Source organism: Palaemon carinicauda, chromosome 19 (genome assembly GCF_036898095.1).
Source record: "Palaemon carinicauda isolate YSFRI2023 chromosome 19, ASM3689809v2, whole genome shotgun sequence".
Lineage (NCBI taxonomy): Eukaryota > Metazoa > Arthropoda > Malacostraca > Decapoda > Palaemonidae > Palaemon > Palaemon carinicauda.
Window position 1 is genome coordinate 20,529,979 of NC_090743.1, and position 23,090 is coordinate 20,553,068.

At 41.8% G+C, this 23,090-nt stretch overlaps 2 protein-coding genes and 1 pseudogene across 4 annotated transcripts in view; 2 read left to right on the forward strand and 1 right to left on the reverse strand.

Moving 5' to 3' along the window:
• The window catches only part of LOC137658164 (low-density lipoprotein receptor-related protein 1-like), a 16,359-nt gene extending 14,234 nt beyond the window's left edge, over positions 1-2,125 (forward strand). The window contains exon 9 of one of the 2 annotated variants that reach the window (XM_068392842.1): positions 1,513-2,125. In XM_068392842.1, coding sequence (XP_068248943.1) covers positions 1,513-1,696 — 184 coding nt within the window. In that variant the 3' untranslated portion in view covers positions 1,697-2,125. The remainder of the gene's footprint in view (positions 1-1,512) is intronic. The other variant, XM_068392843.1, reaches the window with a different exon arrangement.
• LOC137658655 (uncharacterized) overlaps positions 1-23,090 on the reverse strand; it is a 422,221-nt pseudogene that overhangs the window by 373,179 nt on the left and 25,952 nt on the right.
• Positions 7,771-23,090, forward strand: part of LOC137658506 (uncharacterized) — a 329,004-nt gene continuing 313,684 nt past the window's right edge. Inside the window, exon 1 of one of the 2 annotated variants that reach the window (XM_068393277.1) lies at positions 7,771-7,818. The gene's annotated coding sequence lies outside the window, so the exon portion shown is untranslated. The remainder of the gene's footprint in view (positions 7,819-23,090) is intronic. The other variant, XM_068393278.1, reaches the window with a different exon arrangement.

Sequence of the window (23,090 nt, forward strand, 5' to 3'; positions counted from 1 at the left end):
TCGTAGCTTAGAAAATAATAATAATAAACCCATTAATAGAAAATTCGACATATACTAAACTAGATTAGTTTTTTTTCTACCCCACTCCCATTCCTAACGTCTTCCTTAGCCTCATATCTGTTATCAACCAAGATATATTGTTCATCATTTCTAGTTACGCAGATTCTTTGTTGCCATTGCAAGTTAAGATTCTTAATCCTAAACCCGCCCCCAACCACTGCCGTCTCAATATAGAAGGCCTGGGTCTCAGAATTATGACGTCACGGCCTGCGTCGTTACCGAGTTCTCTATTTCTGCAGTGCCCCAACCCATGGCGTTGTTCCGCCAATGGAATTAAGTCTAAATATTTCACATTATGACATACATTTTGCATAAGGCTTAAATGTCGATATTGCCTTTCAGGGTGTAGTTTTTTCGTATTTTTTTTTTTTTTTTTTACTAAAGGTATTTTTCATTTAGTCTCTCTTGCTTTCCCTGCCTATATACAAAATTAGCAAATTGTTCGCGAATTTGTCCACGTTCTTAATTAATGCTCACTGAAAAAGAATTTTCATTAAATCTATTTTTTTTTCTTTATAGCTTTTCAAGCCATATTGATGATGTATGTATATATATATGTGGTACGCTGTTTCTTTTCTTTCAATATATGTCCAACATTCGTGGAATGTATGTGGATAATTTATTTTTTATCAACCAAACAGGCTAGCTTGTTATAAAAACTCTCAAATTCTCGGTTGAAGGACAAAATGTATGATTGGCTTAACCTTCTATTTCATTTGCAATAACGTGAAATGAACATCTTTCTAAAAACAAAATCAGCTAAAAGAATAAAAACTACCAAATTCTAGAAACAGGAATGTCAATGTGATATGTCAGTGAAACAATTCCTTGAATTAGAATAATTGTACCCCAAAGATCTCTATGGTCGTTACTAGTTTGGTCTTAGTCCCTTCTTTGGCCACATTCAAGTTCAGTCTTTGTTCAATCAATCAATAAATCAATCAATTGTTCAATCAATCAATAAATCAATCAACCGGAATTACCCTTTCTACTGGTATCTTCTTTGAATATTTCTTTACACAATTGTGATTTCAGCAGCAAAAATTTTAGTACTGTGTAGGTACACTGTTAAAGAAAAAAACGTCAATTTTAATCGGAAATCTCCGTAATAATATACTGTTCTCAGCCGTATTTCAGCAAAATACGGGCGACCGTAACTTTGACCTTACTTTGTTATTATCTTTTACTGGTTGGTGACCGTAATATCACTCCTTAAAGTCAATGTATCCGTTTTTAAAAAGGTAAATGCATAGCAACATTTATTCCTGGATTTTTACCATTTAACGGCAAATTTTCATTAGCGTACAGTTTTTGTAGATATTTTTTTTTTTTCTGTGCAGGTTTTGTTCTAGTTGTGGAATTTCCCTTTTAACAAAGTTTTAGCTTGTAGATTTCCAGTACAGGTACGGTATATATGTGGTAACAACTTAGTAATACAAGCTATTTGTGCAGGCGCAGTGTGAACTACGAAGTCGAATCGGCGAAAATTCGAATAGGATATCGCCAGAGACCATCGGAGCTGACCAGAGACCACTGTGCAAGCCTGTCTTTCGAGTTCTCCTTCTATATCACGGACGAAGACTGTCTGGACACGAAGAGTCCTCTGTGCGTCTCCCGCACGAAACCTACGCCATGACACGACCGTCACGAGAATTGAAATTCTTTTCATATTACTGACCAGTGTTTCTTTCCATTTATTTTTTTTCCATATTTTTTATGAATAAGGTTTTCTGTCCCGTTGGATCCGGTCTGCTCTCTTGTATACATTTGATTCAGTGGTGGAGGAGGGAGGAATTTATTCTGTGAGGCCCATTGTGTTTTGTAGATGATATTCTGCTTTGTATGGCCCATTCTGTGGGCTTTCAATGCTAGTTTTATAGCCCTTTTTCTAATTCCTTTATAATGAATATTCATTATGAATAATAATGATAATATTAACATAGATAATAATTATTATGATGATAATTTGATAAATTATTGGTCTTGAAAAAAACACATATGATATGCTATGTAATATTCATATTTACAAATTCCTCTAATATGTAAACTACCTTACTCATTTTGAAGATATATTCTAAGTGTCATTGTTTCTGTATTTTATAAGACAAAATGACGTTAGAAGTTAAATTTCTTTCTACATATAAGTTTTGGCTCTTTTCCTTATCCTCTTTTGATGTAAAAGTAGGCTGCTATTGATATTATATCAGAATTAAAGCCAGTGTCTAACCTGAGTTACCTGACGAACATTCACAGCAGAGAGAAGGGAAACAAATGAGGACTGAAGTCATGCAAGATAATAATTGTTTACTCTTGAATTCTCTTTGCGTAAATTGAAAATAGAATACGTTTCTATCTGTTATTTATATCGTTATTGTTTAGTCCTCACATTTAGAGGAAATATACAAGACTAGCCCTTCAATGTGGATACATGAATTTAAAACACTGGTCCAAAAAAAATTTTTTTTTTCATATGAAAGGTACATTCAAAATGACACCAAAGAAAGAAATTGTGTTAGAAATTGTCTTTCCAGATATGAACTGTGATTACTATTTTTCTATTTACTGGGAATTTATAAAACACAAATCCAAAAATATGTCCCTGATATATATATATATATATATATATATATATATATATATATATATATATATATATATATACATATATATACAGTATACATATATATATGTATATATATATATATATATATATATATATATATATATATATATATATATATATATGTGTGTGTGTGTGTGTGAAAATTGTTATGTCTAGAAACAACTAGATATACCTGTCGGCGATTAAAAAAGACAGTGAACAGGTCATGGGAATTATATTCCTAGAAATATTTTCTTCAGAAATCCATCTGATTTATGGAATTATCGAGTGCCTGCTGTTGAGAAGGATTCTCGAGATTAGAAAAATAATTTTTTTTTTTTTGTGATGATGATGATGATTAAGATTACCTCAGGAGAGGTAATGAGATAAATGCGAACCGGCAACTGTGAGAAATGGCGAGATCCAAAGGAGCCCGGAGCTGAAGTCTATTGACATTGGCAGCCATGGTTCAGTACAGGTAAGCCCATTCCTCTTCTTAACAAATAACTAACTAATTGTTCGATAATTGCATATTCTATCAATTATAACATAAAAAGATTTAAATCGAAATAAGTTTTTTACAAACTTAAGCCCTCCGTGATATAGAGCATCTTTCGGAACTGGGGTAGGCCTAATTATAGCCACTTTCTCAGAATTAGGATACTTGCTCGGTAATACCAACGTTTACTATTTTCAGAACTAATCTATATCCGTTACATTTAAAACATTTCCAATTCTTTTAATTCATATAATGGCATCGGACCAATCGCAAAATAAGGTTTATTTTTCCCCTTAATAATCCTGATAACATCATAATTTCGGCACGTTGTTAAATCTACAGTGGCCAGCGTGGTGATGAAAATGGCCAAACCCATGTCCTAGAGGCCTTTGCCCTGCAGAGGACTAGAAATGGTTGCATTGCTGTTGCTTCTGCCGTAAATCTCGTTAATCTTAATTGTGTGTGAACATGATTCAACACCAATCTGATTCGGAATTTCCATGAAAGATCCAATTGTATTTTTCATTCTCATTTCCCACTAGAGCATTTAGAATATATTTAATTCACATCTGTTGTCGTATCACATATTTTTTTCTCTTATAGTATTCAGTTTTAATCTTCCTTACCATGTGATTGTAAATGCTCTTAACTATTTTATATTGCCTCTCTGATTTTTAATTTCCTATTTTATGCCACTTTCCTTTATTAGGTTTTTTTTATCTTTCTTTTTCTACATTGACCCACGGAGATCTGTCCTTAACAATCATAGTCCATTCCATCAATGAGCATATTAATTCTTATCTATTTTACTGTATATCGCCATAAGGAAGGCAACACATATAGAGCCTATTAATCGTAGGTTACCACGAACACAAGGAATATCAATTCCATCATTTATTTTCTTCATCAATAAACACGAACGGAGAAAAGATATTTCTAAAACTTAATTTCTTTATAACTTAAATTTTCAAGTAAGGTTGATCCAAAAGTTATAAGCTTATGCACTGGAGAAATAGCGCACTTCTCCACACTAATCCATTATATGACATATGCAAAATTTACACCATGTCCATATGATGCAGATTTTATATCAGTAATTGGTAGGCCTATGTCTTTGAGTGCTTTTTCAATCTCATTTCTTCTCTCAGTGATTTTAGCTCAACCATGTGTGTTACTCTTCTTGAAAATTCAATTTTTCCTTGTTTCCTTTCCTAACTGGGCTATTTTCCCTGTTGGAGCCTCTGGGCTTATATCATCTTGCTTTTCCGACTAGGGTTGTAGCTTGGCAAATAATAATAATAATAATAATAATAATAATAATAATAATAATAATAATAATAATAATAATAGTAATAGATTCTTATCCTCAACCTTGTCAGCATAAGTCGTTCTCTCATTTGTTGGAGCTGTCGACGTTTGTAGCGTTATCTTAGTTAATTGAATACATTTTGCTAGATTATCAACTTTCTCTGGAAGCTAGTCTACTTTTGGGACAAGAGTCTGGGCGGGTAAAATTCTTTGTTAATTTTACTCTGCTTATCCACTCAGGCCAGAGCCATTTGATTTACACAATATTATCATCAATTAATCTGGAAAGTGTACACATCACAATCGTATCCCATCCGATCGTTGTCTTCTGGGTTTTCAGAATTACACTTGGGGTAAATGATTGTTCCCGTCATGATGTAGTTTCATTTACATAATGTACTTTCTCAACTAGTGCAATACTTATATCACTGCGATAATCACTGCAACTGATCAGAGAGAGAGAGAGAGAGAGAGAGAGAGAGAGAGAGAGAGAGAGAGAGAGAGAGAGAGAGAGAGAGAGAGAGTACCGTTGGCATGGCATGTGTCCTTTGCTTCATGTGCACCGTATCATCATCATCATCATCAGCCGTAGTTACTGGTAGTCCAATGTAGGACAAATACCTCAAACAAGACCTTCAAGTCGCGTCTGTTTATGGTCTCTCTATGAGTCTATACCAGCAAATTTTCTTAGTTCGTCAAGCCATCATTTTCTCTTCCTTTCCCTGCTTAGTTCGCAATTTCGAGGGACCCATTCTGTTATTCTTCTCGTCCATCTTATATATACCCTGCCCGTGTCCATTTTTTTTTTTTTTTTTCATATTGCTAGAATATTCTATACTTTATTTTTCTCTCTTATTCATGTTGATCTTATTCTGTCTCTTATTGTTATTACCATCACTATTCTTTGCATCGGCCTTTGAATTGTAACTAGCTTATGGTCTAAGATTTTAGTAAGTCTCCAAGCTTCTGATACTTAAGTTAATACTGGTAGGGCCATCTGATTCAGTAATTTTCTTTTTAGAGAGTGATATATATATATATATATATATATATATATATATATATATATATATATATACATATGTGTGTGGATGTATATATGTGTGTCTGTGTGTATGTAGGCTACCCCTAAAAATAAGCAAACACCTTTAATAGAGAAAATTTTAATTTTTGTTCCTTACAAGTCAGATATAAATCGTATCTGAGTTGTAGACTATCCTTATCTAGTAATAGATTTTAAAATGCGAGAAATAGCAAATGGAAACGAAATTGTCACACACACACACACACACACACACACACACACACACACACACACACACACACACACATATATATATATATATATATATATATATATATATATATATATATATATATATATATATCACTTGGTAAAACATGATTGGAATTACTATTTTCCTGTTTAAAATATGCGCGGGTTCCCTCTAGCGGCAGTCACTTGAAATACCAGTAAGACTTATATTTAGGACTTTACGCAGATGACGGTCTAATTGTAGCAAAAAATATAGTAGATGCAGAAGCAAACATAAAAATACTAGTAGAAATATGTAGAGAATGTGGGCTAGAAATAAACAAAAATAAGAGTCATATAATCATATATAATATGAAAGAAAAACCGGAAGAAATAGAGGGTATTAAAGTAACAGATAGCATAAAATACTTAGGAATAGAGATAGAAGGGAAAAGAAATATGTTTAAAAAACAAAAGAAGAAAATGATGGAAAAGGCAGAAAAGCTAGCTAACTTAACCTATTCAATTATTGCGAAAAGCTGCCACAAAATACCCATAGGAAAAACATATTGGAAAAAATGTAGCCTTACCCGGAATACTGTATGGCACGGCAGTAATGAACATAACAGAAAGTGAAATAAAACGATTACAGCAGATTGAAAACGGAGTAGGGAGAAAAATTTTGGGAGCACCATTATATGCAGCAGTAGCAACACTACGGGGAGAGATAGGAATGTCCGAAATGAAAACTAGGATAGCAGGAGGAAGCCTAAGGTTTGTGAAAGGGATAGAAGAGGGGAGAAATGATTTGCTGAAGACAATTCTGGAAGAAATGAAAGAAAATTAAAATAACAGGTGGATGAAAGAGACTAAGAAATGGATTAAAGATATCGAAATGAACGATAGAACTTTTAGAAGAATGGGAAGAGAAGAGCTTAAGGCCAAAATTAGAGAAGTAGATGGTAAAAAGTGGAGGGATGAGATAAAAGAGAAAAATAGTTTAGAAATATACGAACAAGAAAAAGGGCAAATAGAAGAAATGTTTTACGACAACAAACCTAATTCTATTATTATGTACAGAGCTAGGGCCAACTGTTTGAAATTAAACGATAGGAAAAGACATGAAGCGGGAGGTAGGGTAGAATGCAAACTATGTGGGGCAGTTAATGAAGACCTCGCCCACTTTATTCTTGAGTGTCCAGACCTCAGCGACGAAAGAAGAAAAATAGTGGAATTGCAACAGCCGTATGAAGAAGAAAAGAAGAAGATAATAGGAAACGTGCTGTTCAAGAAAGAAGGAATAGAGAAAAGAAAAGAATATATCTATCAAATGTGGAAAAAAAAGAGAGAAGAAAATAAAAGAATTAGAATAAAGAAGAAACCCAAGGAGGTGCCGATAGAAAGGCAAATCCCTCCGCCCAACAACAAGAACAAGAACGTAATTTAGTTTGCAACTTTCCCTGAATAGTGTGTAATAATTGTTTAGTGATCTTTACAAGTTTACGTTAAAATGTTACATTGACATCGTGACTTGAAATATTATGGTGATCTCTTATTTTGAATTGCCGCTTACCCTCTGTTGAATAGTTAAAGAAATGTAATCCTTACAGAAAGCGTAGACAATCCAGTGACCAGTATCTTGAACAGGGAGAAGACCAAGCCAGGCTAAGGGCTAAAGTTTTAGGTTTTATGTGAGATTATTAACCGTGTTAAACGATGAGCTGTTAGCCTAATTTCCATATTCCATTTCAGAAAAGGCTATTATTTTAAGTTTTAAGGAAGGAAGTGGATTTAAATAGTTCCCTTTATTGTCACTAGTAAATATTAAATCCTCATGCTCCTACCTAATCTATCCTAGGCGGCTGTATCCTTACTTCAGAGGTCTGTTAGGTCTAGCGTTATGCAACTTGAATAGGTGTTGAAATAAATCGAGTATTTTGCCTTTTAACAAAAGAAATTTGAGTGAATAAAAAATGACAATACAATTTTTAAAAGTAGGTACATAAGTTGGTTACTAATTGATAATTTTAGTTGGTGAAAGTGTTTGGGAACTGAGACTACCAACAAGTATTACAGTATTGTCAGCTGATTCAGGTAGGTGTAATACATATGTTTTTGACATTTGATTTTTTGGATTTTTGGATTTTTTTAAAACGAGCTATTAAGGTACAACTGACCCGTCACCCATAGAATGTCAACAAATAAATGAAAATTGGTAAAGTTTTACTGCATTACTTTTTCCCTAGGTTACATTACCCTGTAATACAGTACAATAATACCCTAATTAACATTGTGGTATAGGAAGATATAGCATTAAGGTGAAAAAAAACTATAATTATATTGGCAATGTTAAGTTGTTAGTTTATATATATAGGGTGGTTTAAGTAGAACCACCCTTGCCTGCAAAATTTCATACACATTCTGCTCTTGATGAAGATTAATTTACGTGTTAATATTGAAGGGTTGTGGCCACTTTTATATTGGTGTATATAAGAATGATAAATTTTATTACAGTGATTATTTATCGTAATCTTGATAATAACAACTATCTAAAATGGCATATTGAAGTTTAGAGGTGTTTCGTTGCCGGCTTAGTATGTGGCCTACTTTTTTTATTCTGGTTTAGTATGTGGCCTACTTGGCTTGTTAGGTTAGGTTAAGTTAGGTTAGGTTAGGCCACATACTAAAACAGATAGAATTTCGTAGGCCATATTCGCAAGGTACGCCACATACTAAACCGGTGTGACGGTCTGAACGATCCCCCGGTCTCAGAATTCTCCTTGATAATCTGCGCATGCGCGAACATTTTGTAAACTTCCGGCCAGTCTGAAATGTCCCCATCCATGCTTCTTCATCATGTGCCATTCGACAACTTGTCGCCGGGTGTTATTGCTCGCGATGGACGTCTCAGAAAGACGAACACAGTGAATGACAGAGTTCAGAATGCGAACGTATTGTAACTAATTTATCAACTGGAAAGCATGTATCAGGATTGAACAAGAACCAACAGAGGACTGTTAGGGCTCAGTCATTAAGCCACATTTGGGATAGTGAAAGTGAGTGTCATTATTTTGATACGCTGTATATAATTCTTGACATTATTCCGATTTTCATATTACCACAGTAATAATTATGAAGTACAAAGCACGAGATAACTTGTTTATAATTCTTGACTTATTATTCCGATTTTCATATTACCACAGTAATAATTATGAAGTACAAAGCACGAGATAACTTGTTTATAATTCTTGACTTATTATTCCGATTTTCATATTACTACAGTAATAATTATGAAGTACAAAGCACGAGATAACTTGTATATAATTCTTGACTTATTATTCCGATTTTCATATTACCACAGTAATAATTATGAAGTACAAAGCACGAGATAACTTCCATCAGTAATGCCAAAAGATATTGTTTGTGATTCATGTAGATATTAAACTCTACAGTGTAATCCATTATTGCAATAGTGTCAATGCCAATAGTAAAATAACTATTGATTTCTAGGATCTGATTTTTTCTACACATTATTTTGAGTTCAAATGACTTGAGAACAAACCTTTCGAAGAGTGAATTGGTAGCAAATTTCTAATGTATATCAATCAGACACCAAATCTTTTCACACTTGTCATTATTGTTGCTGATATGATTGCTTTAATAATAATCATGATTCATTTGAATCACCTCTTTTTTAAATTTTCTAGTCACAAATGTGTTAGGATAAATTTGTATTTATCTAAATATAAATGTCTATACATACATACATACATACATACATACATACATACTGGATACGTATCATTTTATATATACTTACGATGTTGTAGTTTTTTTGTGGTAACTGTGAAAAAATCTAGAAAAGAATATTAGAAACAAAAAAGTACAAGTCACTATTTAGAATGCTGGGATTGCTGAGACCAAAGGGTTGTATCATGGACGTATCTCTCTTATCCGTTCATGATAAGTTATTCAGTTTAACCCTTAAGCTGTCAAGTGATCGATTGTGGATTAAACTTAAAGCTACCAAAACAAAGCTCCAGTTGATGATTTCCCCTTGTAACATATATTTTTTTAAGGAAGAAAACACTCTCGTACATATATGTGTATATCTTTTTTATCACCTTTTCTTTAAATTTGCGATATAATAAAACTGATACGCGTAAAGGCGCAATCTTAGAGTAAATGGTTTCATAAATAGCGATCCAGTTGCACAAATATTGAAGTAATGTATGTTAACTCCCTCTATGTAGAGGAAGGGGAACTATGAAACCCGGGGGATTTCCCAGTACGCGTCTGCTACATACCCAGAATTCCCCTGTTAGCCGCGCATGCGCAATAATGTCAAGGAGAATTCTGAGACCGGGGGATCTTTCAGACCGTCACACCGGCACTGGTATTTCATCTCTCTTGCTGATGCACGACAATTTATAGTCTTTACCTTTACAATAATTGATTACAAAGTTCAGAAAATTATTGACTTTTTTCTTATTCTCTACATACAGTATTTTCCTACTCGTTATCTTGTGTTTTATGCATTTCTGACCATGATTATTGGGGCAAACCACCCGTTCATGAGTTTTTGGACCCCCTTATATAAAGACACTTATGGGGAATCCCAGTGGGAAGGCGGGGTTTTTTGGGTGGATAAATATCATAAACGAGTGATTTGCAGCAATAATAATGGTTAGAAATGTAAAATAAGCACAAGATAACCGGTTGGAAAAGTATATGGTTCATGTAAGTGGCTAAAAACAGACCAAAACGTGATTATTTAACACTTTTGAGATTTGTAAAAGGGTACAGAACCTAACTAACTCACCTAACCTAACTTAGTGGTTCCCAAGTCACAACCCCTAGCTGGGGGGGCAAGCCTTCCGGATCCCCCTTCCCAAGTCACAACTACCAAGCTGACCCCCCCCCCCCTACCCAGGTCAACTAAAAGTAAATCACAAATAAATCCTTACATTATGATAAAGTAGATCATAAATAAATCCTTACATTGTTTTTTTTTTTTTTTTTTTTTTTTTTTTTTTTTTTTTTTTTTTTTTTTTTCTGCAATCTTCATCGCAGAAGTTTTGCAACAGACATGTGCTGGTCTTCACGCAAAATTAAGTCAAATGAACCTTTGAGGTAATTTTTTAATTTCACATAAGGAACAATAGCTTTACACTGAACGGAGAGCATTTCCATCATAATCAATTGCCGTCATAGGTGAAATTACGCTAAATTTCGAAATAGTGTATTTCCCTTAAGTTCCCTCTTGGAGAGGTCTTTATGTGATGGTGGTTTAACTCAAACTGAAGGGAAGGGTGGGAAAAAGATGGCTGTTGTTAAACAACACCCGGGAACTGGGGCATAAATATTTGGAAGCTCCTAATTGGTTAAAAAAGTCAGGTAATGATTACATCATACAAAAAGCAGAAAGCTGGCCAATGGATTTAGATTGAGCGATAGACTCCACATTTTAATAGACCGATACGTATTATGCCCCAGCCCCTATTAAACATATAGAGAAAAATACCAAACTGATATATATATATATATATATATATATATATATATATATATATATATATATATATATATATATATATATATACTGTATATATATGTATATGTGTGGAAACATTCTTCTGTTTTTATAGATATGTTGTAGCTTTCCTAGCCGTGTATGTTGCTGTGTGATAGCGCAGTACGGCAGGTTCTCAAGGATGGAGAACCTTCCCTCCCGACCTTTCCACCTTGGAAATTGGTGTTCCCGTTGGTGGATAGCCTTCTTTGTGACTTGGCTGCCGTCGCAGGGGAATTGTCATCGTTTGGATACTCCTCCGTTCAGCGGTTGTCGTCACCTTCCTCTCTATGTGGAATCTGCTTGGGGAAGGGACTGTGGCTTTCTCAGAGCTTGACTTCGGTCTTGCTCTTTCTCAAGGTCATCACTGCTCACTTTTCATGGGCGGCCGGCAGTGTACTCTGCGTGGGGAGCAGCTTTTCCGTTCGCGGGTTAAGTTGCGCTTTCAAATGGCTTCTTCCTTAATTAAGTGAAATAATGATTGTTTGTAATTTTAACTTTTCAGCTTCATCTCCGCGGGGAACCCCCTTCCCGGTGGGAGATCGAGTTGTTCTCCTGAGTAGTGAATATTCTCAGCTGAATTAATTAATTGTAATTCTCGTTTTGCTACAATTTTTACGCTGCCGCTCTCTTCCCGTCAATGTCGGCCGGGGAAGGAAGTGAGCTGTACTTATTTTGTACCTTTTCTCTTGGTGGACACCTTTCCTGTCCGCGGATTATGTGCTCCTCCCGAGGTAGCTTTTGTTACATGCTGTAATTTGTTTTATTTTCTCTCAGTTAGCAATGCCGCTCTTCTTCGTTCGACTAGAATAGCCGATGTAGAAGAGCAGTGCCGTTCGTGTCTGGAAAATCTTCTGTCACTGCGCCATCACTTTCCTGTCCTTCTGCGCCTGTCGTAGCTCCTGATCAGCACACCGTCTTCGAGGAACTATCTCTGGCTATGTTTTCTCATGCAGCGCTCAATGCAGATCGTCAACTTGAACTTGAACAAGGCTTGTTGATGGGAAGCAAAGAGTGCTGCCCGGAGGTCCGCCTCTAGGGGTTGGACTATTTTCCCTTCCGAGGGAGAGTTATCCTCCCCAGGTGTTGGGTTCTCCTCTAAGGGAGAACTTCCCTTCATCATCTTCATCACTTCACTTCGACGCCAATTGCTGTTGCTGTTTCTTCGCCTAAGACTACGCTCCCCCTCTTGCTGAGTCGACTTCCGTCTGAGATGGAGCAGAGTCCGAGGCAAGTCTCTCTTGGGAGTGTTCACCTCTCTCGTTCGCGAAAGAGGCCACTCATAGAGACTCCTCTTCGGAGGCCTGCTGCTGCTTATCAGCTTGCTGATCCTCCTTCCCCTTTGGGGGTTCGTGACCGTAGTCTTTGACTCCACTGTCCTCCATCTTAGAGGTGCTATCCAGCCTCGTCATTGCAACTTTCCTCTTCAGAGGATTCTTCTTGTCCTTATTCTACTGACGACCTTTGCCTGGTTCCTCTGACTCACATGCTCATCAATGAACCCTAGTTCGTGACACACCGTCGAGGTCTCATTCACGAGCCTCACCCAGGGATGATTGCCCTTCTAAAGGGCACGTCCCGTCTCCAGATCATCATCCAGCCGTTTGCCGACCAGCTGTTCCGATCCTTTATAGCTTGTCTTTCTCCAGTTTCAACGATCAATTTGCTGATCGTCAGTTCACCGTTTTCCAGCCGATCGCCAATTGCCAGCTCGCTGATAGCTGATCACTAGCTCACCACTTTCCTGCACGTCAACGAACCCCGGTTCATGACGCACCGTCGAGGTCTCATTTGCAAGCCTTTCCTGAGAATGTTTGCCCTTCCAAAGGGCACATCCTGTCTCCAGATAATCATTCGGCTGATTCGCAGAACAGCTGTTCCAACCTATTGCAGCTTGTCTTCCTCCAGTCTCGCTGATTGCTGATCACCAGCGCAATAATCGTCAACTTGCTGATTGTCAGTTCACCGATCTCCTGCCCAATCGCCGATCACAAGCTCACCAATTGCCAGCTCTCTGATCGCCGATCACTTGCTCGCCTGCTCGTCAACGAATCCCGGTTCATTATACACCGTTGAGGTCTCGTTCGCGAGCCTCTCCTGAGGATGTTTGCCATTCCAAAGGACACATCCTGTGTCCAGATCATCGTTTGGCTGTTCGCCGACCAGCTGTTCGCCGACCAGCTGTTCGACTTACTGCAGGTCGTATTTCTGCTAGCTCCAGTCTTGCCGATCGTTAGCTTGCCAATCAGCGATTGCCAGTTCGCCGATCGCTAGCTCGCTGACCGCCGATCACTAGGTCGTAATGACTAATTGTCAGCTTGCTGATATCTATCTTGCCAATCACTACCTCATCTTTCTCCGATAATTGACCTCCAGTCTTGCCGATCGCCGATCATTAGCTCACCAATCTCCGATTATAGTGCGCCGATTGCCGATTACTAGCTCTGATTTCCCCCGATAGCCAATCGTCAGCTCACTGATCGCTTGCTTGCCGATCCCCAATCCCTGATGGTCAGCTTTTGTTAGCCCACCAATTACCAGCTCGCCGATCACTAGCGCTCCAATTGCTGATCGCAAGTTTTAAACATAAGACTTACCCGGTAGTTATATATATAGCTTACGTCCCTGACGTCACGGCAGAAAATTCGAAACTCGCGCCAATCGCTGATTGGATAGCCAGGTGTACCACCCCTGTGCCCTAGCGAGGTACCTAGGAACCATTCCAGGAAACCTCATATATCCCCTGCCGCGCTAGCGGCAAGATGTTGGATTTTTCACTCGCTATAACCTGTATATTACAGTTATCTTGGTGATGTACAATTTATTTTTGGGCTCAAGCCATGGCATCCTGATGGAAGGTTCCTTTTTGGTAGCTTCCTTGGGTAAATAACTACTAAGATATTCCCAGAGAATTTAACCACAGGTTATCACAGAATTCTAACTTCTGGAGCGAGTATCCTAAAGGTTTCCCTTTTAAGACATCGTATATCAACAGGGGACGCATGTATTAACGCGCCACATAGCTATCTACACCCCGAACAGAGTTAAGGCTTCGGTGTGTAAAGGCGGAGAATAGCTGGGAGCCGTTCCATAGCTAATCTCATCCGTGGCTACTTTTGGTACTCGAGACGTAAACAAACGGGCGCCATTGCTTGAATGACGTCACGTTCGTCTTCATCCTTTGTACAGTAGCTCGCCTTACTTAGACGGATTTTCCCTGTGCTATCTTTATCGCCTTGCATCCTTATTATGTCGCTACCTTCGGCCTCGCCTTCTTCTGGAAAGTTGAGTACAAGGTTCCAGTATTGTTTAGTTAAGCTCTGACCGTAAAGTAAATATTACTTTTCGAGATAATTGCTGTTTTGTGGCAGAGCTGTGCCTCTACCGGACCCGCCATTTTATGGCGTCGTTGTTGTTCTGCATGCCTTATTTAGTTAGCCACAACAACGCTTCCGGCTTCAATTACTAATCGATAACATTAGTTTATTTAGTCTTCATAGCTAGGAACTTTTATATCGTGTTTTGACGCTTTTTTACCGGTCATCGATTGACCCTATACCAGTTGGCTACTATAGCCCCCAGGCCAGTGCGCCTATATATCAGTGTTCATGCATGATTTATCAGTGATCCTAGGCTTATTTATGAAGATAGTGGCATTATTTTACAATACTATTGACTGTGATGCAAGTGTTTTCGCCTTCAGGGACCATATAGGGGATAGGTTAGTTAGTGTGCCTTCCTAACCTAACCTACATGTAGGACCCCTATATGCTCCCTTCATCCCCCTGCCCTTGGCATTCCCTCTGCGTAGCCTTGCTCCCCTTACCACGTAAAGGGATCAAGCTCTTACCAGAGTATATTATCGCCTCTCAGTCCTCCCTAAGGGAATGAACCCCCCTTAGGGTTGCGCCTGAGAGTGAGGAACGGCTAATCTTTCCTCTATGGCTAGGACGAAGTCTACGACTGTCCTGCGATAGCGATATGTCTTCTATCCTTCCTAGTTCAGGACGCTCAGCCCTGCTCTAGGTTAGGTTTTGGAAGGGTATTCTGTTCCTTGCTGAAACTGTACCCATGCACCGTTTCAGTCAGGCTGCCTTACCTTAGGTTAGGGAGTGTCCTCCCTTCCTTAGTGGCCGCTCTGGTACAGAACCCCTTTCATGGAAGACTCTTCTCTTCTCCCCTCCCCACCTATCTCTTGTATAGCCTAGCCTATACTTAGGTTAGTCTATACCCATCTGTCCCTTGTCCTACAACTCCTCCTTAGGGTGGAGTGATAGGGCTACCTGGAGCTTCTGCGTACAGTCCGCTCTGGTACATATACCCTTCATAGTGTCCTATGGGGTTAGCCACTGGATGTTTTCTGTATACAGGGGTCTCCCCCTCTTTGGGTGTCCCCTAGCCCTCCCTTGGGCTACCCTAGCTCCCGGCCCTCTGCGGCCCCTACTTCTGGGTGATAGAGCCAGCCTCTATCATGGGTACACCCTCTCAGGGGGGGATGTCTGGGAGTCCATGACTGGACTCCTTACATCCCTCCCCCTGTCTCTTTCACTATCCGGGTGCCGGTCCCTTGCTGCCTCCACTGTCGGTGATACCCACCTCCTACCTTGGTGACTCCCTCCATACCCCCATGGCCGCCAGTCCTCCGTGTGCCGGGGGACTGCCGCCTGCCGCCGGCTTCCAGCCGATGGCTCTTCACCTCCCTCATAGCTTGGCCGTCCGCCCGCCGGCCGGCCACCGGAGTGCCGGCATCCACTGCCGGAAACCCGGTTCTGCCATAACTATCCTTGATCCTGTCACCACTCTGGCATCCTCCGGCTGCCGGAGCCGCCACTCCCTCTGCCGGCGCGCCGCCGCTGTGCCGGCGGCCGCCACCCTGGTATTACTCTTGACTTATACTGTCTGTACTAATGCCAGAAACTCTGCTGGAGCGGCCTCCGTATCACCTCATACTGATAGCCCTACACTGCAACCAGATGGCCTGTTTACGTTAGTGGATCAGTACCTTGATACTGTTCTATTAGTAATCATGCTGTCCTTTTGCATTCTTCAAATTTCCAGCATGCTGCGTGTATCTTAGCGCGGCTGGTTGCCGGAAGCAGTTACCCTCGGGGATCCTTTAGCCCCCTAATTTGGGACTGAGTGACCTCAGTCCCAAACTTATCCTTGGTAATTTCCATGGAATTCCATTTCCCTATGGATTCTGCGGGAATTCTATCCTGTGCCTTCGGCCACCTCGGATTATCCAAGGATGAAGCCTGCGGTAGCCAGCTGGGCGAGATGCATGGAGTATGTTTCTTTACTCTCTCAATCCTCTGTGCATCACACCCTTTATCAAGTTAAAATTAATGATTAATATTAACTTAGCTTAAGAGCCATTCTTATGACTCCCCCCATACTCATTTTCTCTTTCTTCCACAGGAGGAGCAGATGAAGTGGGACTTCGACTTCTGCGCTGTGAAACGCCCGCACTTCTACGGGCATACGGCTTGCAGGACTCACGCCCCTTGTGCTAACAAGAAAGGGGATTTGAAATTCTGGAACCCACTGAATTGTACGGTCTGCCAGGCTCACCTAGTTGATGCCTTCCATAACCCTCCCTCAGCGGAGGTCAGGGACACTTCTCGGGAGAAGCTACGCAAGTGGGTGCGTGGCTTCCAGAAGAATGCCACCGGACCGTACCTGGCCACTGAAGAATTGAGGTCACTTCTGTTCCCTAAGGCCTCCCCTGATTCTGTGGTACCCAAAGATTCGATCCCCACTGTCCAAATTACAGTGGAACCTGATGTAGTCATGGCCCAGTCCATGCACGAGTGCCGCCTGGATTCCGAAGATGATGAACACATGTCGGATGTCTCGGAGGACACGGAGAAGACCCTTATGGCTCAAGGGGCTGAAGATGATGAAGACCAGGTGGAATACGCCGAGTCGGAGCAAGAGGTCGCTCCTCCTTCCATCACCGCCCCTACTCCTACACCGACGGAAGTGTCTCTCCCGTCTACCTCCACTACCCCGGAACCCTTGCCATCCACCCAAGAGATGCTCCGGATGATTAAAGCCATCATGGACGACAGGCTGAAGGAGAATCAGGAGTTCATCAGGTCTATGATAGGATCCAAAGAACCGCAGAAGATCTCGGTTAAGGATCTCCCCGCTTGCTCACATGCCAACCCATGGAGGTATGCTGAGCATATGGTTATAGCGACCGGCAGGATCTTCGTCAGTGACAAGATCGGCACGGTCCCCCTGGAATACGTGGAGTTCTTCCCAAATTTCGAGGCCTACCCGGACTGTTACGTCCGACTTCGCTCTGAACCTGCCTCTAAAGAAGAGACCGAACCGAAAGAGGAGATAGTGTTCGATCTCGTGAAGGCCCAGGCTATGCTAGCCAACACGTTTAAAAGTAGGGGTTTTACCTGCTCTAAGCTTCCGGCCCTGAGCAAGAAGCACCCTACCTACGTTGCACCTGAGAATGCAGTCCTTCCATTCATGGAAAAGGCCTTCGCTGCGTGCCTCAAGGCTGTGGAAGAGGGAAAAGCCTGCCCTGCACTGGAGGAGTGCAGACCCTTCTCCATAGTCACTCCCCCCGACGCTCGACACTGGAAGGACATCCAGCATACTTTCGTGGTGGGAAAGCTAGATCCTGACGTCGCCGGACGTCAGTTTAATGAAGACCTCCCGAAACTCAACGATCACCTCCTTCGTCGGGAACAAGATACGAAGGAGAGGCTCGCAGCATCTATGTCCCACCAGGTCCAACTGGACATCATGGCCTGTGACACCAGAGTACCAGACCACTACATGGTACTTGCCAAATCCCACATGGCAACCCTGGTGAAGGACATGTACCACTTCATGAAGGCTCGGAGAGCCTGTCGTGAATTCGTGTTCGCAGGTGCCACTGTGAAACATGAACCCCGGAGGCTGATTTCCTCCAACATCTGGGGCAAACACCTCTTTCCTTCTGACCTTGTGAAGGAGATCACCGACAAAGCCGCCACGGAGAATAGGAACCTTCTCCACAAGTGGGGCATGTCAAAAAAGAGGAAATCCTCTCAGGACGACGGACCTCAACCTAAGAGGAAATCTTCCAAACAGAAACCCCAGCAACGTCAACCAAGACGTCAGTTTCCGGGACCCGCTACCTCCCAAGTGGCAGCTCAGCCACAGCAGACCTTTCAACTGGTCACCCAACCGGTCTTGTCACAGTCACCGGTTTTCACCCCTGCTTTCGAGCAACAGACGACTACCTTTCGTCCCAAAGGTAGAGGCTCAAGCAGAGGTGCAGGCAGAGACGCGTCTCGCCGCCCCTCCAGAGGCAGAGGAGGAAAGGGAGCTAGCGACCGAGGCAGCAAGCCCTCGGGACACCAGAAGCAATGAAGTGCTTCCGGTGGGAGGAAGACTCCGCCAATTCCAGGATCGTTGGACCTTCGATCCCTGGGCACACAGCATCGTCAAGAAGGGTCTAGGCTGGAGTTGGACTCAACCACCCCCAACATTCCAGCAATTCTTCCAACAATCAACCCCCCTTCTGGAAGAATAAGTCCTAGATCTCTTGAACAAGAAGGTGATAAGGAAGGTAAAGTCCACCAGGTTCCAAGGGAGACTGTTTTGTGTCCCCAAGAAAGACTCCGACAAACTCAGAGTCATTCTGGACTTATCCCCCCTCAACAAGTTCATAGTGAACGACAAGTTCAAGATGCTGACTCTTCAACAGATAAGGACCCTTCTGCCTCGAGGTTCTTACACGGTCTCCATAGACCTGGCGGATGCCTACTGGCACATTCCGATGAACCATCACGCTTCCTCCTACCTAGGATTTCGACTCCAAAGGAAAAGCTACGCCTTCAGGGCCATGCCCTTCGGCCTCAATGTGGCCCCTCGGATCTTCACAAAGCTGGCGGACGCCATAGTACAACAGCTCCGCCTCCGAGACGTCCAGGTGATGGCCTACCTCGACGATTGGCTAGTTTGGGCTCCATCGCCCGAGGATTGTGTAAAATCCTGCAGCAAAGTCACCCAGTACCTAGAACACCTGGGATTCAAGATAAACGCGAAGAAATCTCGCCTCTCTCCAGCTCAGAAGTTCCAATGGTTAGGAATCCATTGGAACCTTCAGTCACACCGCCTTTCCATTCCCCAGAAGAAAAGGAAGGAAATAGCAGGGTCTGTCAAGCGACTACTGAAATCCAAGCGGATCTCAAGACGCCAGCAGGAACGAGTTCTAGGCTCTCTACAGTTCGCCTCAGTAACAAACCCAGTGCTTCGTGCACAGCTAAAGGATGCCGCGGGAGTCTGGAGACGTTCTGCATCCATCGCTCGAAGAGACCTCAAGAGACGGCTCCCAAACAGACTTCGACTTCTCCTCAAGCCGTGGTCGGAAGCAAAGGCCCTGAAAAGGTCCATTCCTCTTCAACACCCACCTCCATCACTCAACATCCACACGGACGCTTCGCTGGAGGGTTGGGGAGGTCACTCCCACCAAAAACAGGCTCAAGGCACATGGTCTCCCCTGTTCAAGACGTTCCACATCAACATCTTGGAGGCCATGGCGGTCCTTCTAACTCTGAAGAAACTCTCCCCGCCTCCCTCGATCCATATTCGTCTAACCCTAGACAACTTGGTGGTAGTTCGATGTCTCAATCGCCAAGGCTCAAGATCGCCCCAGATAAATCAGGTGCTTCTCCCAATCTTCCGTCTGGCAGAGAAGAAGAAATGGCACCTGTCTGCAGTTCACCTACAAGGATTCCGCAACGTGACAGCGGACGCTCTATCTTGGACAAACCCGATAGAGTCGGAATGGTCTCTAGACGCAAGATCATTCTCCTTCATCTCCCACCAAGTCCCAGAACTTCAGATAGATCTCTTCGCAACGAGCGACAACAATCAACTTCCTCGGTACATGGCCCCGTACGAGGACCCCAAGGCAGAAGCAGTGGATGCCATGTCACTGGACTGGAACAGATGGTCCAAGATCTACCTGTTCCCTCCCACCAACCTTCTGCTGAAAGTCCTCTCCAAGCTGAGAACCTTCAAAGGGACAGCGGCCCTAGTGGCTCCCAAGTGGCCCCGGAGCAACTGGTACCCCCTGGTCATGGAGCTGCAGCCCAAGCTGATCCCTCTCCCGGGCCCAGTTCTCTCCCAACAAGTACAGAAGTCGACTGTCTTCGCTTCATCATCGAAAATCAAGGACCTTCATCTCATGATTTTCTCTCCCTAGCCGCAAAGAAGAGGTTTGGGATCTCGAAGTAAAGTCTAGACTTCCTCGAGGAATACAAGACCGAATCCACAAGACGGCAATATGAATCATCTTGGAGAAAATGGGTCTCTTTCGTCAAGACAAAAAATCCTAAGGAAATCACAATTGATTTCTGCATGTCCTTCTTCATTCACCTTCATGGACAGGGATTAGCAGCCAATACGATTTCAACTTGCAAATCGGCCTTGACTAGACCAATATTGTATGCCTTCCAAATTGATCTGTCCAGCGACATCTTCAATAAACTGCCGAAAGCATGCGCTCGTCTACGCCCAGCATCCCCACCGAAACCGATCTCCTGGTCATTGGACAAGGTGCTCCATTTCGCCTCCAACTTAGATAATGATTCATGCCCTCTCAAGGATCTGACTCAAAGTTATATTTCTCTTTGCTCTTGCCTCAGGAGCCCGAGTCAGCGAAATAGTGGCATTATCAAGAGAAGAGGGTCATATCCTGTTTACTGATTCAGGAGACATTACCCTCTCCCCGGATCCGACGTTTCTCGCCAAAAATGAATTACCCACCAAAAGATGGGGCCCCTGGAGAATATGCCCCCTGAAGGAAGATGCCTCTTTATGCCCAGTAGAGAGCCTCAAGGTCTATCTTCGCAGAACTTCGAACTTTGGTGGAGGCCAACTCTTCAAAGGAGAAACATCGGGCAGCGACCTGTCACTGAAACAATTAAGAGCGAAAATCACCTACTTCATTCGCAGAGCGGATCCCGACAGTACACCTGCTGGTCACGATCCTAGAAAAGTTGCATCGTCTCTGAATTTCTTTCAGAGTATGGACTTCGAAAGCCTTAAAAGCTTCACAGGCTGGAAGTCCTCGCGTGTTTTCTTCAAACATTATGCGAAACAAGTGCACGAAGTCAAACATTTTGTGGTAGCCGCAGGTAGTGTTATGAAACCTGCACCTAACTCTGCATAGAACAGTGAGTTACTTGGGACTCTAACTCTTCGGGTGCCTATGTTGACCCTCGAGCGATATATAGTGATGTCGAAAACACTTAGTGCTTTCTTATAACTGTTCTTATCCCAGGTGAAATGTCATAGTTGTCACACAAGTGCCGCATGCCTAGAGCATGATGTGTTTTAATTAAAGACTAACGTTCCTCGAGGACGAGTGCCTACTAATAAATTTGAAATTCCCTTTCAGATTCAAGAGCAAGTCTTTATTACTATGTACATTATAATTTCTGTAAATTAACTTTACTTATTGCTGAAATTCATTTAATTTCTGCATCTGTGAAATAAAATTTCTATTTTATTACTTGTGCGTCTCAATCCGCTCCTACTTACAGTACTATGAAATACATGCCTGTCATAGTTTTATTATCCCCTTTCCTTATGGTTCATGGAGATTTTAAGGTCCTAACCCTTAATTTATATTCACTCTTACAAAGTAATATTCCAATACGAATACTTACTCTTCATACCCTGGAGACGAAATCAACCTTCTCAGCACACAGTGTCCAACCACCACCTGTCTGCCTTCCAGAATGTTCCGATACGAATGCCAACCATTCAGTCTCGTCTCCAAGTTCTTCAGGTTCTTCTAACAAGGTGAATAGCCCTTCAATAACCACTTTGACCTCGGCATGGCCCGTGGGAACTTCACTGCCAAGGGGGGCAGGAAGATTCTTCCCTACGGTTCTTTATTAAGATTACTATACTAATTTGTTCAAAGCCCTTGGCACTTACCAATAGGGGAAAATCTACCACGATACATTGATTCTCTGGTATTCTTCCATCAGGACGCCATGGCTTGAGCCCAAAAAACGGATTTTGAGCGAAGCGAAAAATCTATTTTTGGGTGAGATAGCCATGGCGTCCTGATGGACCCTCCCTGCTACTTCGTCCAGTTTTTAGGTCCCACCCTGCTCTGCTGTATCATGGTGATCGGCAAGCAACTGGCTTCAGGATGAAGACGAACGTGACGTCATTCAAGCAATGGCGCCCGTTTGTTTACGTCTCGAGTACCAAAAGTAGCCACGGATGAGATTAGCTATGGAACTGCTCCCAGCTATTCTCCGCCTTTACACACCGAAGCCTTAACTCTGTTCGGGGTGTAGATAGCTATGTGGCGCGTTAATACATGCGTCCCCTGTTGATATACGATGTCTTAAAAGGGAAACCTTTAGGATACTCGCTCCAGAAGTTAGAATTCTGTGATAACCTGTGGTTAAATTCTCTGGGAATATCTTAGTAGTTATTTACCCAAGGAAGCTACCAAAAAGGAACCTTCCATCAGGACGCCATGGCTATCTCACCCAAAAATAGATTTTTCGCTTCGCTCAAAATCCGTTTTTTAGCCTTTGCTGGTTGGATTTTATTTTTACTGAGTGTTAGTGCTTTAACTACGTTTGTATCTTAACAGAGGTAGGAATGGGAGTTTTTTCCCCCTACTGTAAAACTTACGAACCTACTCTCTAAACATGATGGTGGAGATCGTTCCACCATCTCTATGACGTCACAATCGTGTGACGTATGCAACATAGTACTACGTAATATGTTGCATAATTCTTTTCTTTGCTTT